We start from the raw sequence: 21,737 nt of genomic DNA, 5'->3' as shown, positions 1-21,737 counted from the left end.
CAGTTTGTTGCTTCCTTTCTAATTTCACAACTCTGAACTTTTGTTACTCCCATTTTAAAGAAGAGGAAACTGAGGCAGATAAATTAAGTGACTTGCCCAGGATCACACAACTAGTAAGTGTAAGTTACTTAAAATCACACAGTTAATAAATGATGCCAGTCCTTTATAATGATTGAGGGGCCAGGGCCAGGATCTCAGAGCACAAATCAGATTGAAAGTCTCAGCATATCTTCTATATGTCCCTCTTTACTGTAGTGGAATGATGTAAAAGAAATGGCAAGGATCATGGGTTTATTTTGGTTCCTGTGGAATCAATTACAAGATATTTACTGCCTGATAATGTTTTTTCTACCCTCTAATACCTTGTTTATGGAGAGAAACAAGCTAATGCTGTTCTCCATCTCTACAGGAATCTATAGATTAGAATCACTAACTATTTAGTTAGATTTAGTTAGAGATTTTTTCCTATCCAGTGACTAGAAAATTCTTACCTCCTCCTCACCATACACTTGTGATATAAAGTAATTGTCTGCTGAGGTGAAAATCTTTTTTTTTTTAACAAAAGTATTTTCTGTCTTCCAATTACATGTAAATTTAGTTTTCCTCATTTATTTTTGTAAGATTTTGAATTCCTTTTTTTTTTTTGTCCTTCCCTTCTTACCTTCTGCTTCCTCAAGATAGCAAGCAATCTGATATAGGTTATGCATGTACAATCAATCATTTTAAACATTTTCACATTAGTTATATTGTGAAAGAAAAATCAGAACAAAAAGAAAAAATATATATGAAAAGTAGAGGAAGGTGAAAATAGTGAGCTCTGATCTGTATTCAGTCTGAATGGGGTTGGGGATGGGGATGACATTTTCCATTCCAAGTCTACTGGAGTTGTCTTGGATCATTGTATTGCTGAAAAGAGCTAAGTCTTATCATAGTTGATCATCACACAATCTTTCTGGTACTGTGTACAGTGTTCTCTTGGTTCTGCTCACTTCACTCAGCATCAATTCATACAAGTCTTTCCAGGCTTTTCTGAAACCAGGCTATTTGTCATTTCTTTCTTTTTTTAAAAATTTTTTATTATAGCTTTTTATTGACAGAACATATGCATGGGCAATTTTTCTACATTGTCCCTTGCACTCACTTCTGTTCCAACTTTTCCCTTCCCTGCCTCCACCCTCTCCCCTAGATGGCAGACAGTCTTATACATGTTAAATATGTTAAAGTATATCTTACATACAATATATATGTACAGATCTGTACAGTTCTCTTATTACACAAGAAAAATCAGATTCAGAAGGTAAAAATAACCTAGGAAGAAAAATAAAAATGCAAGTAGTCTGTATTCATTTCCCAATGTTCCTTCTCTGGATGTAGCTGATTCTGTCCGTCATTGATCAATTGGAACTGAATTGGATCTTCTCATTGTGGAAGATATCCACTTCCATCAGAATATATCTTCATACGGTATTGTTGTTGAAGTGTATAATGATCTCCTGGTTCTGCTCATTTCACTCATCATCAGTTCATGTAGGTCTCTCCAGGCCTCTCTGAAATCATCCTGCTGGTCATTTCTTATAGAACAATAATATTCCATAACATATACCACAATTTACCCAACCATTCTCCAATTGATGGGCATCCATTCAACTTCCAGTTTCTAGCTACTAAAAAAAGGGCTGCCACAAACATTTTTGCACATACAGGTCCCTTTCCCCTCTTTAGTATTTGTTTGGGATATAAGCCCAGTAGTAGCACTGCTGGATCAAAGGGTATGCACATTTTGATAGCTTTTTGAGCATAGTTCCAAATTGTTCTCCAGAATCCAGGTTAGATCCATTCACAACTCCATCAACAATGCATCAATGTCCCAGTTTTTCCGAATCTCCTCCAACATTCATCATTATCTTTTCCTGTCATCTTAGCCAATCTCACAGGTATGTAGTGATATCTCAGAGTTGTCTTAATTTGCATTTCTCTGTTCAATAGTGATTTGGAACACTCTTTCATAAGAGTAGAAATAGTTTCAATTTTATCATCTCAAAATTGTCTATTTATATCCTTTGAACATTTATCAATTGGAGAATTGTTTGATTTCTTATAAAGTCAATTCTCTATATATTTTAGAAATGAGGCCTTTATCAAAACTTTTAACTGTAAAAATGTTTTCCCAGTTTATTGCTTCCCTTCTAATCTTGTCTGCATTAGTTTTGTTTGTACAAAAGCTTTTAACTTGATATAATCAAAATTTTCTATTTTGTGATCAGTAATGATCTCTAATTCTTCTTTGGTCACAAATTCCTTCCTCCTCCACAAATCTGAGAGGTAAACTATTCTATGTTCTTCTAATTTATTTATAATCTTGTTCTTTATGTCTAAATCATGAACCCATTTTGATCTTCTCTTGGTGTACAGTATTAAGTGTGGGCCCATGCCTAGTTTCTGCCATATTAATTTCCAGTTTTCCCAGCAGTTTTTGTCAAATAGTGAATTCTTATCCCAAACGTTGGGATCGTTAGGTTTGTCCAACACTAGATTGCTATAGTTATTGACTATTTTATCCTGTGAACCTAACTTATTCCACTGATCAACTAGTCTATTTCTTAGCCAATACCAAATGGTTTTGGTAACCCCTGCTTTGTAATACAGTTTTAGATCAGGTACAGCTAGGCCACTTTCATTTGATTTTTTTTCATTAGTTCCCTTGAAATTCTTGACCTTTTTATTTCCACTCATATGAAAGTGTTCCAAATCACTACTGATCAGAGAAATGCAAATTAAGACAACTCTGAGATACCACTACACACCTGTCAGATTGGCTAAAATGACAGGAACAAATAATGATGAATGTTGGAGGGGATGTGGGAAAACTGGGACACTGATACATTGTTGGTGGAGTTGTGAAAGAATCCAGCCATTCTGGAGAGCAATTTGGAACTATACCCCAAAAGTTATCAAACTGTGCATACCCTTTGACCCAGCATTGCTGTTATTGGGATTATATCCCAAAGAAATACTAAAGAGTGGAAAGGGACCTGTATGTGCCAAAATGTTTGTGGCAGCTCTTTTTGTTGTAGCTAGAAACTGGAAGTTGAATGGATGTCCATCAATTGGAGAATGGTTGGGTAAATTGTGGTATATGAAGGTTATGGAATATTATTGCTCTGTAAGAAATGACCAGCAGGAGGAATACAGAGAGGCTTGGAGAGACTTAAATCAACTGTTGCTGAGTGAAATGAGCAGAACCAGAAGATCACTATACACTTCAACAACAATACTGTATGAGGATGTATTCTGATGGAAGTGGAAATCTTCAACATAAAGAAGATCCAACTCACTTCCAGTTGATCAATGATGGACAGAAATAACTATACCCAGAGAAGGAACACTGGGAAGCGAATGTAAATTGTTAGCACTACTGTCTATCTACCCAGGTTACTTATACCTTCGGAAGCTAATAATTAATGTGCAACAAGAAAATGGTATTTACACACATATATTGTATCTAGGTTATACTGTAACACATGTAAAATGGATGGGATTGCCTGTCATCGGGGGGAGGGAGTGGAGGGAGGGAGGGGATAATTTGGAAAAATGAATAAAAAAAAAAAAAAAGAAATTCTTGACCTTTTGTTCTTCTATATGAATTTTGTTGTTATTTTTTCTAGGTCATTAAAATAGTTTCTTGGAAGTCTGACTGGTATAGCACTAAATAAATAGATTAGTTTAGGTAGTGTTGTCATCTTTATTATATTCGATTGGCCTATCTAAGCTGCTTGTCATTTCTTATAGAACAATAAGTATTCTATTACATTCATATACTACAACTTACTCAGCCATTGTCCAACTGATGGGCATCCACTCAATTTCCAATTCCTTGATACCACAAAAAGAGCTGCTACAAACATTTTTGCAAATGTGGGTCTTTTCCCCTCTTTTATGATCTCTTTGGCATATGGACCCAGTAGGGGAACTGCTGGATCAAAGAGTATGCATAGTTTTATAGCCCTTCAGGCACAGTTCTAAATTGCTGTCCAGAATGTTTGGATCATTTCACAACTCCACCAACAATGCTTTAGTGTTCCATTTTCCCCAACATTTATCATTATCTTTTCCTGTCATCTTAGCCAATCTGATAGGTGTGAAGTGTATGAGGTAAAAATCTCACATGCTACCAATGCCTGTTTTCTCAGGTCCATCTAATTCTTTCCAGTCTCTCCCAATTCTTTTATCTTCTGCTATCCTATTGTATCTTCTGGTACTTCTATGATGAACAAATTCTCTTTCATCTTAAACCTAGACCTCTTCTTACATTCTTTCCAACTTTCTGTACTCAAAAAAACCTAATCACCTCCAGGAGATGCTACATGCATATCAATCTTCCTCAATGCTGAATGCTCTTCTCATCCCTACTGCTTACTCTAAATCCACTGAGCCAAGAAAAGTATGTCATACTCCTTGCTCCTCACTCTAAATAGTATCTCTGCTTCTATGAAGGCAATTGGGATTAAGTGACTTGCCTTCCTACCATGTAAAAAGTGTTAAGCGTTTGAGGTTGCATTTGAACTCAGGTCCTCCTGACTCTATCCTAGGTTTGATGCTCTATCCACTGCACCATCTAGCACCCCCATCCAGCACCACAATTCAAAAGTGTCAGTTTTGCAGTACTCAACTATTCTTTGGACCCTCTCCTCTTTAGAAGTTGACCCCATCTCTGTTAGTGATGGTAAGGCCTTTCTTTTGTATATTTTGCCATTTTCTCTTAATCTCTCCAGTTTCTTTTAAGTTCCTAACATTTTTGTGCCTTGTCAGCCCATTTTCACACGAAACTTTCCCTTGATAGTTCTAATTTTCTTGAAAAGATCTCTTTTTTATTCTAAACATCAAAAATATCAAGATCTTGGCAACTGGTCTGATCACTTCTTGATAAGTAGAGGGAGAAGAAATGGAATCAGTGTCAGATTTTATATTCTTGGGCTCAAAGATCACAGAAGATGGTGACTGCTTAAAAGATTCTTGCTCCTTGGAAGAAAAGCTGTGATAAATCTGTACAGCATGAAAAAAGCAAAGACATTACCTTGCCAACAAAAGTCCATATAGTCAAAGCTATGGTTTTGCCATAGCTTTGTACATAGCAATGTATGACATCAAGAGTTGTATTATAAGGATAGTTGAGTGCTACACTTTTGAATTGTAGTGCTGGATGGGGGTGTTAGATGGCACAGTGGATAGAGCACCAGTCCTGGGTCAGGAGGACCTCAGACACTTAACACTTCCTACCTGGGTAGGAAGGCAAGTTACTTCACCCCAATTGCCTTGCATTAAAAAAAAAAAAAGAAATGCTACTGGAGAAGACTTTAGAAAGTCTCTTTTACAGACAGATCTATATTGAAGCAAAAGCTTTGGTCACAAGATAAAAAGACAAGATTCACTGGAAAAGACCCCATAAAAATAAAAGAAGGAATATGGGATAGTAGAGGATGAGTTATATATAGAATAGTAGAGGGTGAGTTATAAATAGTATCATGGAAACAATGAACATGAAATAGTGGAAGGACCAGTCAAAACTGAACAATTGATACCAAAGGAGAGTCAGGAATTATATGAGCAAAATTACAAAACACTTGCCACAAAAATAAAGTCAGATTTAAATCATTGGAAAGACATTCAATGTTCTTGGATAGGCCGAGCGAATATAATAAAGATGACAATACTCCCCAAACTAATCTATTTATTTAGTGCTATACCAATCAGACTCCCAAGAAACTATCTTAATGACCTAGAAAAAATAACAACAAAATTCATATGGAAGAATAAAAGGTCGAGAATTGCAAGGGAACTAATGAAAAAAAAGTCAGAGGAAGGTGGTCTAAGTGTACCTGATTTAAAGCTATATTATAAAGCAACAGTCACCAAAACCATTTGGTACTGGCTAAGAAATAGAATAGTTGATCAGTGGAATAGGTTAGGTGCACAGGACAAGATAGTGAATAAAAATAGCAATCTAATCTTTGACAAACCCAAAGATCCCAAATTTTGGGATAAGAATTCATTATTTGACAAAAACTGCTGGGAAAACTGGAAATCAGTATGGCAAAAACTAGGCATGGACCCACATTTAACACCACATACTAAGATTAGATCAAAATGGGTCCAAGATTTAGGCATAAAGAACGAAATCATAAATAAATTGGAGGAACATGGGATGGTTTACCTCTCAGACTTGTGGAGGAGGAAGGAGTTTGTGTCCAAGGGAGAACTAGAGACCATTATTGATCACAAAATAGAACATTTTGATTACACCAAATTAAAAAGTTTCTGCACAAACAAAACTAATGCAAACAAGATTAGAAGGGAAGTAACAAATTGGGAAAAAATTTTTACAGTTAAAGGTTCTGATAAAGGCCTCATCTCCAAAATATACAGAGAATTGACTTTAATTTATAAGAAATCAAGCCATTCTCCAATTGATAAATGGTCAAAGGATATGAACAGACAATTTTCAGATGATGAAATTAAAACTATTTCCACTCATATGAAAGAGTGTTCCAAATCACTATTGATCAGAGAAATGCAAATTAAGACAACTCTGAGGTATCATTACACACCTGTCAGATTGGCTAAGATGACAGGAACAAATAACGATGAATGTTGGAGGGGCTGTGGGAAAACTGGGACACTGATGCATTGTTGGTGGAGTTGTGAAAGAATCCAACCATTCTGGAGAGCAATCTGGAATTATGCCCAAAAAGTTATCAAAATGTGCATACCCTTTGACCCAGCCATACTACTACTGGGCTTATACCCCAAGGAACTACTAGAGAAGGGAAAGGGTCCTGTATGTGCCAAAATGTTTGTGGCAGCCCTTTTCATAGTGGCTAGAAGCTGGAAGATGAATGGATGTCCATCAATTGGAGAATGGTTGGGTAAACTATGGTATATGAATGTTATGGAATATTATTGTTCTATAAGAAATGACCAACAGGAGAAATACAGAGAGGCTTGGAGAGACTTACATCAACTGATGCTGAGTGAAACGAGCAGAACCAGAAGATCATTATACACTTCAACAATGATACTGTACGAGGATGTATGCTGATGGAAGTGGATTTCTTCAACATAGAGAAGAGCTAATCCAATTCCAATTGATTAATGATGGACAGAACCAGCTACATCCAGAAAAGGAACACTGGGAAATGAATGTAAACTGTTATTTTTACCTTCTGAATCCAATTCTTCCTGTGCAACAAAAAAATTCGGTTCTACACACATATATTGTATCTAAATTATACTGTAATATATTTAACATATATAAGACTGCTTGCCATCTGGGGGAGGGGGTTGGGGGAGGAAGGGAAAAAATCTGAATAGAAGTAAGTGCAAGGGATAATGTGGTAAAAAATTACTCATGCATATGTACTGTTAAAAAATGTTATAATTATAAAATAAAATAAAATTAAAAAAAAAAAAACTGAACAATTGAAAAACAACCGTCTCTATTAGGGCAGCTAAATGGTACAACGGGTAGAGTGCTGGACCTCGAATCAGGAATCCAAATCCAGCATCAGACACTTACTAGATTGTGTGACCTTGAGCAAATCATTAGCCCTATTTGTCTCTGAAAAAAGAAATGGTAAACCATTCCTGTATCTTTGCCATGAAAACCCCAAATGGAGTCACAAAGAATTGGGAATGATTGAACAATAGCAATCACCCTATTCAGATCCTGTCATCCACTGGATTCCAGAGTACTATTCTCCTTTTCCAAGAATTTGTGATTGTAACTGAGACAGTGTTCTTCATTCCAATCTCTGCCCTAATACTTAGAAATTTCAACGTAGATTTTTATGTCTTCTCAAATATCCTAACTTCTCAGTACATCAGCTTCAACATCTTCAAAACCAAAAAAGACATGTTGTCTTTATTCCATATCAATAACCTACAGGGATAGTCATACCTTGGATCTCATTGATATGTTACCTCCATGATTCTGAAACTGAAGTTTCTCTCTGATCATAGCTTTCTGTCTCTCCATCTCTCCCTCTATTGTACTTCTCCTAAAACTATTGAGAGAAATAAACTTTACAACCATAGTCTTGACCCTATAACTGACCAGTAGAATCTCACACTGCCCCTTGTTCCCTTTACCTGTCCCTACCCATACAGTACCCCTAATCTTGGGTATCTCCACAATCTTTCTTTGCTTTTACTCACATCCTGCTTTATGCCACTGGAGGGAGTTACTTAACCATGCTAACTGTGTCTTCCTCTTTGCCAAAGCCAACCCCTATATGTATGCCCTTGATCCCCTCCCCCTTTTTTCTCCTCTGGCAAAAAAAAAAGCTTCCTCCTTTGCTCATGAATCTTCTCTTCTATTTTCAGTTTCTACTCAGCTACTGGATTCTATACTGTTTCCTACACACTTGGCCAGGACTCCCTCTATCTTAAAAAAACAAAAAACAAAAACAAAAACAAAACCTTCCTTTATCTTGCCATCCTGTCAAGTTATTTCTTTTCTCTTTCTTTCAAACAAAGTCCTAGAAAAAGCTTTCTCTCTAACTCTAGCTTACTCTAGGGACTCTTAGCCCCTTGCCACCTGACTTCTAACTTCATCACTCAACTGAAATGATTCTTTCCAAAGTCATCAGTGAGCTCTTACTCACCAAGTTGGATGGATTTTATTCTATTTGACCTCTCTACAGTTTTTTGTCTTCTCAAACAATCCTTCCCAGAATCTTCAAGATATTTCTTTTTTCAGCTTCTATTGTCTAAAAACCATTCCCTCTCAGACTCTGGAAAATCATTAAGTCCCCCCAACTATGAATAGTTCTCGGAGTTTTGTCCTAGGTCTTTTCTCTCCTCTCTCAAGTTTCTTTTCTTTAATTTCACTCATTCCCATGGGTTTAATTATCATCTATCTGCAGATAACTCTCACATCTATAAATACAGCTTTAATCTGCTGAATTCTAGTTTCACTTTGCCAAACATTCATCAGACATCTCCACCTGGATGTCCCATTAATATCTCAAGGTCAACATGTCCAAAACAGAATTAATTTTCTTCCCCCTAATAAACCTATATCATAATTCTTCTAGTCACTAAATTTTAAAAACCTTGTAATTATCCCAGATGCTTCCTCTCCTTTATACTCCCTCTCCAATCAGTTGCCAACTCCTGTACATTTTACCTCCATAGCATCTCTTGCATCCATCTCTCTCTACTCTCCATCACTCTAGTTCATCATTTCTCCATGTCTTTTTATAATTGCTCCCTAATTGATTTGTCTGTCTCCAATCTCTCCCCTCTCACATACTATCATAATAATTTTCATAAGCCATAGACCTAACTATGTTACTTCCTTTAAAAATTATCTAGGGATCCTTATTCCTCTTAAGATAAAATACTACCTTCTCAGCCTGTTATCTAAAGCTTTTCCCATCTGGTACAGACTGCCTTTTCAGATTTATTTTATGCATTGCACATTCCAGTCAAATAGACCTAATAGTTATTCCCTGAAGTTAACATTCCATCACTTATTTCTAGGCCTTGACACAAGCTGTCCTCAATTCCTGGTATGTGTTCCTTCCTCATCTCTACTTCTTAGCATCTTTATCATATTTTCTCTTATGCAAAACCTTAGCTGACCTCCCAGTTGCCATTGTTCTTCCCTCCCCCTCAAATTACTTCTTATTTACTCATCTGTTTGTGTGTATGGTGTATTTCCCTAGCCGCACCTAAATTCCTTGAGAACCGGAGACTTTTTGTCTTTTTATTTTGAATACCTATCATGGTAACTTGCACGGGGTTGCATTTAATAATTTATTTGCTGATACCCCAAGTGATCAGGGCAATTCCCAGAATGACAGCCCTATTATATATGTAGAAAGATAGGATTCTTGATTGACTCAGAGCTACATGAGAGAAGGCAAATTTTGGACTGGCTAGTAGGAATACTGGGTAGTCACAGACATGAGGGCAAAGTCAGCCCTCCCCAACATGTATCTTGATTTCCAGCACTTACATCCCCAGAAACTGCTAATAGACTTTTCTGGTGAGATCATTCTTTCCTTGGCTGAACTGAGATTTTGTCTCATTCCTGGTATTGCTCTTGTGTATTCTATTGTCTTCCCTAATCTATATAAACTGCACTAATTTTTGTTTCACCACTTATTTAGATAAATGTTATTTGCTAGCTATCCCTGATTATCTTTTGTATAACCAGTATTTCGTAGGAGAGAGCTAAACTGGCTTTTACCTGAGAAAAGACTGCATTATGGGGAGCTACTGATTCAAAGTCAATGATCCTAGGGGCTTCCATGTTGAACCTTCATTAGAATTTCCTCAAAGTTTAGAGAAGTCACCAGGTTCAGGCTGAACAATTGATATTTGACCCACTTGATTTCCCTTCTCCTAAAATACTTCACAAACTGGTACCTAAAATGACTCTAGGATAAGGTCCCCAGAAGGGTTTCCTTACAGACTTGATTGGATTCTGATGGGGAAAGGATACTAATTAGTTCAATCTTCTCCCAGAATTATCTCCCCAAATATATCTATCCCTCAGGTCATTATTCTCTGGGAAATTGTACTCTGAGGCTTCAGCTGATTATCTCTTGGTAAATGATACACCTAGGTTGGTGGTGCAATAGGTAACATGCAGGACCCACATTCAGGAAGGATGAGTTCAAATTGGACTTCAGGTGCTTTTTAGCTGAATGACCACAGCCTAGTTAACCTGTCTTATTTTTCTTATCTTTAAAATGGAGATAATAATAGGACCTATTCCCCAGGATTGTTGTGAGATTGAAATGAGGCATTTGTAATGTGCTTTGCAACTTTAAAGCAAAAGATAAATGTTGGATATTTTTATTAGCCAGTAGTTTAAATAAAACATAAGTGTTTTTCAAAATATAATTCATTGGATAGGTACTTGCTATACTATGTGTGTGTGTGTGTGTGTGTGTATGTACATAATTTTCACATATTATAGGCTTGTCAAGGAAAATTTTAGAATCTATTTTCATAAAAATATAAGGAAAAAACTTACTTGACACTAGAATTAGTTAGGAAGGCTGGTTCCTGAAGCCCAGGTTATGACATTGTAAATTGAATAAACATAGTGAATGTGTTGGAGAGGTTTAAATGACTTGGAAAGTCTCTTAAACTATTTCAATCTGTTTCCTCATTTTAAGAAGAAAGTTTGGACAATTCTAAATTTTTTCTGATTCCATAATTCCTTTTAAATTTTAGTTTGCCTTTAGGATCCTTAGAAAAGTACTCATACATGCTAGTTTTAAATGCTTAATCAGATTTTTTTAATGATTAAAAATGTTTCAACAACATAAAGTATTATGAAATAAAAAAAGCAAAAAAAAGATAATATCCAAAACCATATGCTGCCTGTTCAATGTATATAACATGTAAACAGATTATTCAACAGAGAAACCCAGAAAAAAATCACTTTCTTTTCTTAAAATCAAGATTGTGACAAGCAACCCAGGAGACAGGAATCACTGCAGTGACAAGGTCCTTTACTCCAAGAAAAGAATCTGGTTAAACTACATTTCTGAGTGGGATGAAACCAAATGATGGATCATTGTTCTCCTAGTACAAAGATTGCTGTGACTTTAAGCTCTGTGTCTAATGCAGATAACAGCCACATAGTACATTGAGTTTCTGAGGAATCTAGCAGCCCAAGGCAGTCAATTGCCAATTTTAGAAAAAAGGAGAGAAGTGGGACTATAGGGGGAGACCAAGAAATTGGAAAAGCAGAAAAGGCCAGATGTGACTGGGGAAGTTCACTTGGGGCTTTCCAAAGAAGGGAAGACAAAGAAGGCGCTCCCTCTCATGAGAATTACTTTGGAAAAGAGCTGGCAGGGTTCCTGACTTGAGACTGAATAAAGTGGTCAGGGGAAAAAAAAAAAAAAAAAAAAAAAAAAAAGCAGATGTTTATCTTTTAGCCAGCAGCATACAGTCAAGGGAAAAGGATTCTGTAAGCCTACAAATTGGGATCAAGCTCCTGAGATGAAGGCCTCCAAGTTTAGATCAGGAAAATTATTCCATGTTAGAGCAGACAAGAACAGAGAAGCTTGGGGTCCCTCAAGTATTTTGCTCTTCAGACTCTTATAAGAGCCATTCAGAATCGGTTTTTTCCTAGGTTTTCAGAAATTGCTTTAAGAAATGAAGTCCATGAACTTTATCATATCCTACTTCATTCCCAACTTTAGTTTTTATTTTAGTTAATATACTAAAAATTAGTCAAATAATAATTAAGTATCACTGCCACTCTATGTCAGTCTCTATACTAAGCGTTGAGGATACAAAAAAAAGGCAAAAGTCAGTCCCTGTTCTCAAGAAATTTACAATTTAATAGGGGAGACAACAAGCAAATGTGAACAATTATATTCAGGATAAATAGAAAATAATTAACAGAGAGAAGGCACTAAAATTAAAATGGATTCGGGAAGATTTTCTTAGAAAATGGGATTTTTAGCTGACACTTGAAGGTAGGCAGTAGTCAGAAGAGGAGAAAGAGCATTCTAGGCATGGGGGACAGACAGAGAAAATGCCTGGAGCAGAGAGGGAGATGGAGCAGAGAGAGTGTCTTTTTCATGGTACAATCAGGAGATCAGTGCCACTGGATCAAGGAATATGAGGCAGGAGGGAAAGTATAAGAAGTCTGGAAAAGTTAGGGTGGGAGTAGGTTATAAAGGGATCGAATGCCAAATAGAGCACTTTATTTTTGAACCTAGAAAGAGGGAGTCATTAGCTTACTGTAGGGCAGTTGACATAGTCAGATCTGCACCTTAGGAAAATCACTTTGGTAGCTGAATGAAGGCTCAAATTGGATAAAGAGAAGTGTAATACATAAAGATTCACTAGCAGACTATTTCAATAATCCAGGCATAAGAGAGTGAGTATATCAGGGTGTAGCATATGAGTAGCAATATCAGGGTGATGGTGCCCAGTCTTAATTTAATTCAAAACTGTATGTGCATTCAGGACATATAGACTTGAATGTCTACATTTGTTTCAGTCCCTTTGCCCTGAATAATAATGTTTCTAAAACAGATACAAAGTCTACAACTGATTCTCTTTCCAAGATGATTGTATACTTTGTCTCTACAATGGCTGATAACTGAGACAAGTTGGTTTCTCCTTGTTTCCTCCCAACTTTCCCATACCACCTCCTTCTCTTATTCAGTTGGACTCTATCCAGGAAATACAAATTCTAATATCAAACATCTAACCCACAGAGGGCTCAGGAAGGTAAACCTTCTGGAGTTTGGAAAGAGGGAAGAAGCTTACCAGAATGATCTTTGGGTTAGTCACTCTTAGGTTTTTTGCTAAGAAAGAATTGTATGGAATCACAGACTCTTAGGATTTGAAAGGACCTTAGAAACAAATGCCAGGCATTCACCACCCAAAACTGTCCCTTAGGCTGATGACACATTAATGCCAGTACTTTGTATCAGAGAGTAAGAATGGCAAATGGAGATTATGAACAGAATACACTTCTATGGGGTTGTGAATAAAATCTATCTTAACATCATTTTAAAAATTTGTTTTACATGACATTTTGTATTTGCACAATTTTAATTTATAATTTGTTTAAAATACAGTTTGCTATAAATATAAAATCTACATTCTCTAATGTATCCCTCTCTCCCATCTTCAGTAACAAAGAATAAAGAAAAAAATGTCCAACAAAAACCAAAACATTGAGATATTCTGGCATAATATACATTGTTTTACAGCCACAGTCCCCCTACTTCTTGAAAAAAAGAAGTTAGGGAGGTACTAACTCATAACTCTTTTTGGGGGGCCAGAGATTATTATAATTTCATGGCCTTACTTTTGTCTTGTTTTCTTCCCATTTTCCATTTTGGTCACTATATATGCTGTTTTCTTGACTTTGCTTGCTTCATTTTGCATTTATTTTCTCATTCTCCTATGCTTCCCTGCATTCAGCATATTTGTCTCTTACAACAAGCTTGGTAATATTCTCTTACAAGCATATATTCAAACTGGTTTGGCTATTTCACATATTACCTACTTAGCCCCCTAGATCTTTGCTCCTGTAAAGTGTTGTTCTAAATATTTTGGTATACAAGAGGCCTTTTTTGTCATTGACCTTTTTGTGGTATGTGAAAAGGATCAGAATATGGACATTTTAGTCACTGTTTTAGCATAATTGCAAATTGTCTTCCAGAAAAGTTGTACCAATTCATAGCTTCAAAAGATCAGTGCTTTGCCTATCTTTCTATACCTTTTTCAACACTGTTCCCAACACTGCTAATTTGTAGTATGTGAAGTTAAACCTTAGTGTTAAGATGATTTGCATTTCTCTTATTATTAGTGATTTGGAACATTCTTTCATATGGTTGGTAATAGTTTGCAACTCTTTAGAGAATTTGCTCACATCCTTTGACTACTTATCTCTTGAGGCTTTTAGTTGTATGTTTTTGTTGGTTGCCTATATAAGGTACTCCAAAAATCTTAATGCAGTTTTAAGATATTAAAGGTTATTTAACAGTTTAACAGTTTGATCTATTAAAGCTTAAAACGGTACTAAAACTTTTGGGACACCTTGTATTATCTTATATTCTACATTATCTGATTTAAAATATCTAGTGCAATTTTTTTTTTAATTTGAGTAGTTACCTTCATTATTATTGAGAATCTGTCTCTGAATTTCACTTATGCCATCTCTGCAGGTTCCATTTATATCTTCCTGTGATGGCCAGATGGTTCCATCTCCATTAGGAAACGTCTGCCACCTTTCTTGTCACCTGGTGGCAAAGCCTTAATGGTGGCATAAAACAATTAATTTGGAACTCAAAAAACTTAATTAAGAATGACCTCAAAACTGAAAATAATAGCATGACAGGTAATGTCTTAGATATGGTGGGATTCATTGAATCAGGAATGGAAAATTACTGATCCAAGGAAAGGGGAATAAGGAAAGAAACCGGTAATTTGTACTTCAAAAGAGGGAAATGTGACTGAGGAATATTTAAATGAAAGTCACATCCAATCCCCCTCACTGGGAAGGAACAGAAAAGTGAATGGTGGTATCTTTAATGATGATCTAAGACAGGAGTCAAGAAATCTGCCAAGGAGGCCAATCTGTAACCTACACATAGAAGGGCTAATTACCATCAAGACTGTCTGTCTATCCCAGATGTGACTAAATGTTGGCAAGTGAAGGGTCTTGTACCGGCAAGTAGACCCTGGGTTTTGGGTTATATACTGGCATAATGGACTAATATAATCAAAAAGCCCATTTCTGTTGTGGGAAGGATTGCCTAGAATAAATCTGAAGAGTGGAAATCTCCTTGATAGTCTCCATATTTGCAAAAAAAAAAAAAAAAAAAAAAAAGTGAAAAAGATAAGCATACAGAATGGGGCAGTAAAACTTAATCTCTATTAGTCAACAATGTGACCTGACAGCCAAAAACAAACCAAAAATCCTAAAATGCTGTTAGGTGGTATCTTGATGAAGTATAATGTACAGATTGGGGGGGGGGGGTGACTTTCAGGAGAAGCACAGTATCTAAGGCTCAGGAGATAGAAGGTCCAGGTGATCAGGTCATATCTGGAGAACTGTATTCTATTCTAGGCACTATATTTTAGGCATAGCATTGACAGGGTGCCACGTCCAGAGGCAAGCAGCCAGGAAAGCAAAGAAACTACTGTCCATTCCATGGGAGAGTTGGTTGAAGGCACTGAGAATACTGAGCTTGGAGGTGAGTCATGATCACTATCTTCATGCATCTAAAGAGATGTTAGGTAGAAAAGGGTAAGATTTGTTCTTTTTGACTTCAGAGAGTTGAACTAGAACAGCGATGGGAATTATACTGAGGCAGATTTTTTTTTTGACATTAGACTCTCTGTGGTGCCACTTGGGTTTTTTTGTTTTTGTTTCTTGGCAAAGCTACAGCCCATTTTGCAGATGAAGAAATTGAGACAGAGTTAAGCGACTTACCCAGGGTCATGCAGCTAATTAATATTTGAGGTCAGATTTGAATTCAGAAAGATGAAATGTTCCTAACCCAGGTCTGATACTCTATCGATTGGGGCACGTAATTGCCCATAGGCAGATTTCAGCTCAATATAAGGAAGGACTTCTAAATGATTAGGGCTGGCCAAAATCTAGGACATCAAGGATTCTCTTTCCTAAGAAATCTTCAGTTGGAAGTTGTATAACCACTTGTTGGAATATAGTAGAAAAGATTCTTTTTTAAATATGCAGCCTCTTTCCCAGCCTCCTTTCAGAAGTAGCTAGTTGGCACAGTGGATAAAAGACTAAGTCTAGAGTCAGAGAAACCTGAGTTCAAATCTTGTCTTAGACACTTACTAGCTGTGTGAACCTGGGTAAGCCAATTACCTCAGTTTCCTCATCTATAAAATGGGCTGTAAAAGGAAATGCCAAACCATTGGCAAAAAATGGGGATAATTATAGCACCTACTTTACAGGATTATTGTGAAGACCAAATAAGATAATACCATTAAAGTGCTGATCATAATACCTGGCATAAGTATTAATTTTTTTCTTATTTCCTTCTTTTCTCTAAGATTCTGTGAAATCCTGAGGGGAGGACTCCAATGAGATTTATGCTATGAAATACTAAATTATTTAACTTGTATCAAAGTGTTTATTATTCCAAAGCCTTTATCACTATTTGACCTTGACATTTTCCCTTCCCGTATAGAGAAGTAGAATCCCATGAAATTATTTTTGTTTTTGTCCCTGAGCTTAGGAGAGGCTGCTCCGAATTTTGGTTTTCAGAGTAGATAGATGTCTCCTAATTTCCATCAACAGAAGGCTGGATGCCTTTCCTCCAGGATAGATAATATGGCTCTTTTTCATAATATTTCTCCCTTAAGTGTTTCCATGACCACTGCCTTTCCTTTCCTTACTCCTCCATGTAAAGTCTTTACAGCAACATTGGAGTATATGCCATCCACCATCAGCTGTGTTTGTATGTCACCTGCCTCACTGTCACTCCCTGTTGGCTGTCCTGGACATTGGGATTTCAAAAACTCTGTGGGCTGGCTCCATTCAGTGATGTTGCCCTTCTCTTTCATATCCATTTCTAACAGATCTGTCTGGAAGATGTCCATGTCCATGTCTATAGTTAACCCCTCCAAAAGGTTGCTTCTTTCAGTCTCATTTGGGTCCTTGTCCAGCAATTCAGGTGGCCACTGAATAGAGCAGTTTTCCTACTACTTCTTCCTATTTCTTCCTGACCTCCTTCACAATGGGAATTTTGGAGATCTTGGCAGGGGTCTAAGTCCCATTGCAGAGAAGAATGAATGGTTTCTAAATTCCACATGGAAAGTGCAACATGAGCACATGTCTCTGCAGTCACCTCCTTCTTCCCAGGATGGAAGGCCCTTAGTTCAACTACTGCATCTATTCCTTGGAAAAGAACAAAAGGAAAAAGAAAGAAAGAAAGAAAGAAAGAAAGAAAGAAAGAAAGAAAGAAAGAAAGAAAGAAAGAAAGAAAGAAAGAAAGAAAGAAAGAAAGAAAGAAAGAAAGAAAGAAAGAAAGAAAGAAAGAAAGAAAGAAAGAAAGAAAGAAAGAAAGAAAGAAAGAAAGAAAGAAAGAAAGAAAGAAAGAAAGAAAGAAAGAAAGAAAGAAAGAAAGAAAGAAAGAAAGAAAAAAGGAAAAAATAAAAAGAATAAAATTAGTTTAGCATTGCTCCTTCCCTTCTGAATACTCTTCAGTCTAATGTCATTTTCCTCACTTCTTGTTATTTACATTTCCTCTTGTCGACTGTTCACTTCAAAGCAGATTTCAGGCTCATAAATAGCCAGTCTCTGCATAACAAAGATACATGAAACTATGCCAGCTTTGAAGCTATAAAGAAATTCATAAGTATTTCGTTCAAACAACCACCATTGGAGATAAATAAAGCAAGTGTTGGTGTCTTACAGGCAGTTAGGTGGCACAGAGGACAGAGCACTATCCATCAGGAAGACCTGAATTAAAATCCTATCTCAGTTATATACCAGCTGTATAATCCTGGGCAAGTCACATAGCTTTCTAAACTTCAGTTTCCTTATCTGTAAAATGGAGGTAATAACAACATCTATTTCTGTATTTTCTGGATCAAATGAAACAGAAAATATTAAAAAGCACTAACCTTAAAGTACTAGATAAATGTTAACTATTATTATTTATCCCTCCTTGATAACCAAAGAATCCAAGGCTTACAGAAAAGTGCCTTGCTCAAAGTGAGCAACGGTGGTACTGGAAACTGGTCTCCAAGAGGCCAAAGTCAGCTTAGAGAAACTGTCTGTCTCACCAGAAGTGTTTGTGCCTCCGCCTCAAGGTCAACTGTGTTTGCCGTTAGGGAGCTGAGCGTCACTTGGGTTTGTGAGGGACATTTGATGTAGTCACAAAATATAATGACAGATAATGGCATGTACTCATCTTTTTGGGAAGAGTGAATACCTCACCCTGATGTTACTAAAGGGTGGTTGGCCATTGGATAAATGAACAGACAAAAAAAAAAAAAAAAAAACAATGGCCAAAAAGCTGGCCATATCTTTGAAACCTTTAAATAGCTAATCCTTAAAGACAGTTAGTATTTGAAGAAAGATGAAGAAAGAGTTGGAGAAAAATTGAGCTACTCACTTGAAGGAGGGAGAGGAAGTCATTTTTCTCCTATTTCATCAATCAGTCAATAAACATTTATTAAGTGCCAGATACCCTGCTAAGCACTAGGGATACAAAAAAAAAAAAAAAAAAAAAGGCAAAAGACAATCCCTGGCCTTAAAGAGCTTACAATCTAATGGGAGAGATACCATGCAAACACATATATACAAAGCAATCTATATACAGGATAAATAGGAAATAATTAACAGAAGGAAGTCATCAGAATTAAGAAGGATTATGGAAGGCTTCCAGTAAAAGATGAGATTTTAATTGGGACTTAAACGAAGTTGGTGGAGGTTTGTAGGTACAGTGGATGAGAAACAGCATTTCAAGCATAGGGATCAGCCGGAGAAAACACCAAGAGTGGAAAGATGGAGTTCTTGTTCGTGGAACAGCCAGGGGGGCCAGGATCACTAAATTGAAGAGAACATGTTAAGAATTTAGATGTAAGAAAGGCTGGAAATGTAGGTTATGAAGGGCTTTGAATACCAAATAGAGCATTTTGTATTTGATCCTGGAGCCAACAGGAAGCCACTGGAGTTTCTTGAGTTGGGTTATGGTCTGACCTGTACTTTAGGTAAATTGATTTGTTGGCTAAATGGAGGATGGATTGGAGTGGGGAAAGACTTGAGGCAGGCAGACCACAGAAGGCTTTTGCAATAATCCAAGTATGAAATAATGAAGGGCTAGAGCAGTAATGGCCATGTCAGAGGGGAGGAGAAATAGTGCAAAGGTAAAACAACAGACCTTGGCAACAGATTAATATGGGGCAAGGGGAGTAGAGGTAGTGAAGACTCCAGCATAACTTTTCAGTTGTGAGTTTGTGGGACTGAGAGGATAGGCTTTCCCTCTACAGTGACAAAGAAGGTTGATGGGGGAGGGTTTAGGAGGAAAGAGAATGATTTCCGTTTTGGATACTGTGAGTTTAAGATAAGATTGAAGGTTATCAGAGAGTTATGGGTAGGACGAATTGATATGAGAATCATCAGCATAAAGATGGCAATTAAAATCCATGGGAGCTGATGAGATCACCAAGTGAAGCAATGTAGAGGGAGAAGAGAATAGGACAACTCCCTACAGGATATTTAGTAGAATGTGTAATCTAGAGGAGGATCGGGCAAAAGAGAAAGAGAACTAGTGAATGGTCAAACAGCTAGAAGAACCAGGAGAGAGGAGTATCCCAAAAAAAACTAAAGAGAAGAAAGGATCAAGGAGACAGTGATAACAGAGTAAAAAGCTGCAGAGAGGCAAAGGAGAGTGAGGATTGAGAAAAAGCTATTGGGACTACTTGTCCTGGGAGAGAAATACCATCCAATATTTGCAGAATTGGCTACAGAGAATAAAAGGTGCAGATGAGGAAGCATAGACTGACTCTGCACAGAAAAGCACTTACTCAAATATAGAAGTAGCTTCAGGGAATGAGACCTCTTATACTAATAAGAGAAGCAGTTAGGGATTCAGAAAAGAACTACCTCTAATAATTAAATTAAACTGAAGAGAAGAGCAGAGTATAGAGCCCAACTGAGGTGCCTATCCAGTGGGGAGCTTTATGAGGATTCCCCTAGGGGGAGAAAGATCTTTGAGAGCCTATAGTACCAAATGTGCTAAAACTGTATCTTGTTCTGATTTCTCTGACCACCTCCTCCCTTTTAGTCAGTATAGTAAGTTTATTAAGTAGCAATGAGATTGCAAAGGGGACCTTGGAAGTCATGTACAAACTGTCCCAGAGATCAAAGGAGCATAATTTACAAATTGTATTATATATTAACCAAAATTCACATTCTGGTAATATGCACTGAGTCAGGGGAGGCCTTGTAGACATTGCTTTCAAGGTTTCTAGTTCTAAGATATGTAAATTCTGTACAAAATTCAGATCTCCACAACTCCAAATTGGCAGAACATCAAAAGGGGGAGATTAATTTTAAGATGATGACTTTGAATTTTTACTGATAACTTTGATATAATTTAGATATGCTAATGAACTAACCCCAAGGGGACATAGGTAGAAGTTGGTCTGTTCCTCTTTAAAAATCCATTAAAATAAGACCTTGAATTCCTGCCCCTGAACGCTTAAAGATTCATGGTACCTAGTGCAATTAGAGTTGTCTAATTCATGGTTACAGAAGTGATATTCTTTGCCTCTTCCCCATTCCATCCTCTTCCCCACGCTGCTTGATCTACTTCTCCATCCCATTTCCTTTTCTCATACTACCATCTTCATCTGTATCCCTCCCCACTTTTTGCCATTTGTCTCAATATTTTCTGTGCTCTTAGTATTGTCTCAGTATTTTCTCACACCTTTTGTGGTTATTAAAGCATGATTGCCATCCCATTCCTTGATGCCAATCATGGTCTTTCCCCAATAAGTATCCAAAGAACCAGTTCATGTCATAATTTGAAAAATTAACAGTTCACTATAGAAGTGAATAATTTTGGCAATATGTAGTCCCTACCCATGTATATCATTACTATTATACTAAGTACAACTTTTATCAAGGACACTATGTTTTATGGTAAAGTGTATCTCAGGTTTCTGGGGAGAATGTTCTATAATTTACCTTGCCATCTTAGTGAATACTTTTCCTTTGAGCAAATTATGTCTTTTGGATGATTGTTCATGGAAAAGAAACACTAAGGGGCTAATGAACTAGTTTTAGAAATGTTTACGTCTAGGAATTTCACAATAGCAGTCTCCTATGTAGGGACTCAAACTTTCAGTGACAGGTGAGGGAGTGGACAAGGGGGAGAGTCTTATACTTTTAACTCCAGTCCCTGTCTCCATCATTCTGTAATTCACAGATATGTGCCAGTCTTCTTAGATTTGGAATCACTTTTTGTTGATTTGTTTATTTTGACAACAGCCAAATTTTCTTCTTCCTCATAACCACAGTAACATTTAGAAATATCAAGTACAGTGGGGAGAGGAGAGAGAAGAAAGGAAGAAAAACTTTTATAGTGGGTACTCTGTGCCAGGCATTATACTAAGTGTTTCTTATAAATATTATCTCATTTGATCCTCACAACAATTCTGAGTAGCAAATGCTCTTATTTACCCTATTTTATAGTTAAGAA

General features: G+C 36.8%; 1 protein-coding gene across 5 annotated transcripts in view; it reads right to left on the bottom strand.

Moving 5' to 3' along the window:
* Nucleotides 1–101: 101 nt before the first annotated feature.
* The window catches only part of NIBAN3 (niban apoptosis regulator 3), a 48,644-nt gene continuing 27,008 nt past the window's right edge, over nt 102–21,737 (bottom strand). For 2 of the 5 annotated variants that reach the window (XM_074261314.1, XM_074261299.1), the window contains one exon: nt 13,863–17,416. In XM_074261314.1, coding sequence (XP_074117415.1) covers nt 17,139–17,416 — 278 coding nt within the window. In that variant the 3' untranslated portion in view covers nt 13,863–17,138. Of the gene's footprint in view, nt 304–13,862; nt 17,423–21,737 lie in introns of those variants that run through there. The other 3 variants (XM_074261306.1, XM_074261289.1, XM_074261321.1) reach the window with 2 other exon arrangements.

Source organism: Sminthopsis crassicaudata, chromosome 1, assembly GCF_048593235.1.
Source record: "Sminthopsis crassicaudata isolate SCR6 chromosome 1, ASM4859323v1, whole genome shotgun sequence".
NCBI classification, from domain to species: Eukaryota; Metazoa; Chordata; class Mammalia; order Dasyuromorphia; family Dasyuridae; genus Sminthopsis; species Sminthopsis crassicaudata.
The sequence above is the reverse complement of the archived record's forward strand: the minus strand, read 5'-3'. Positions and strand labels throughout refer to the sequence as shown.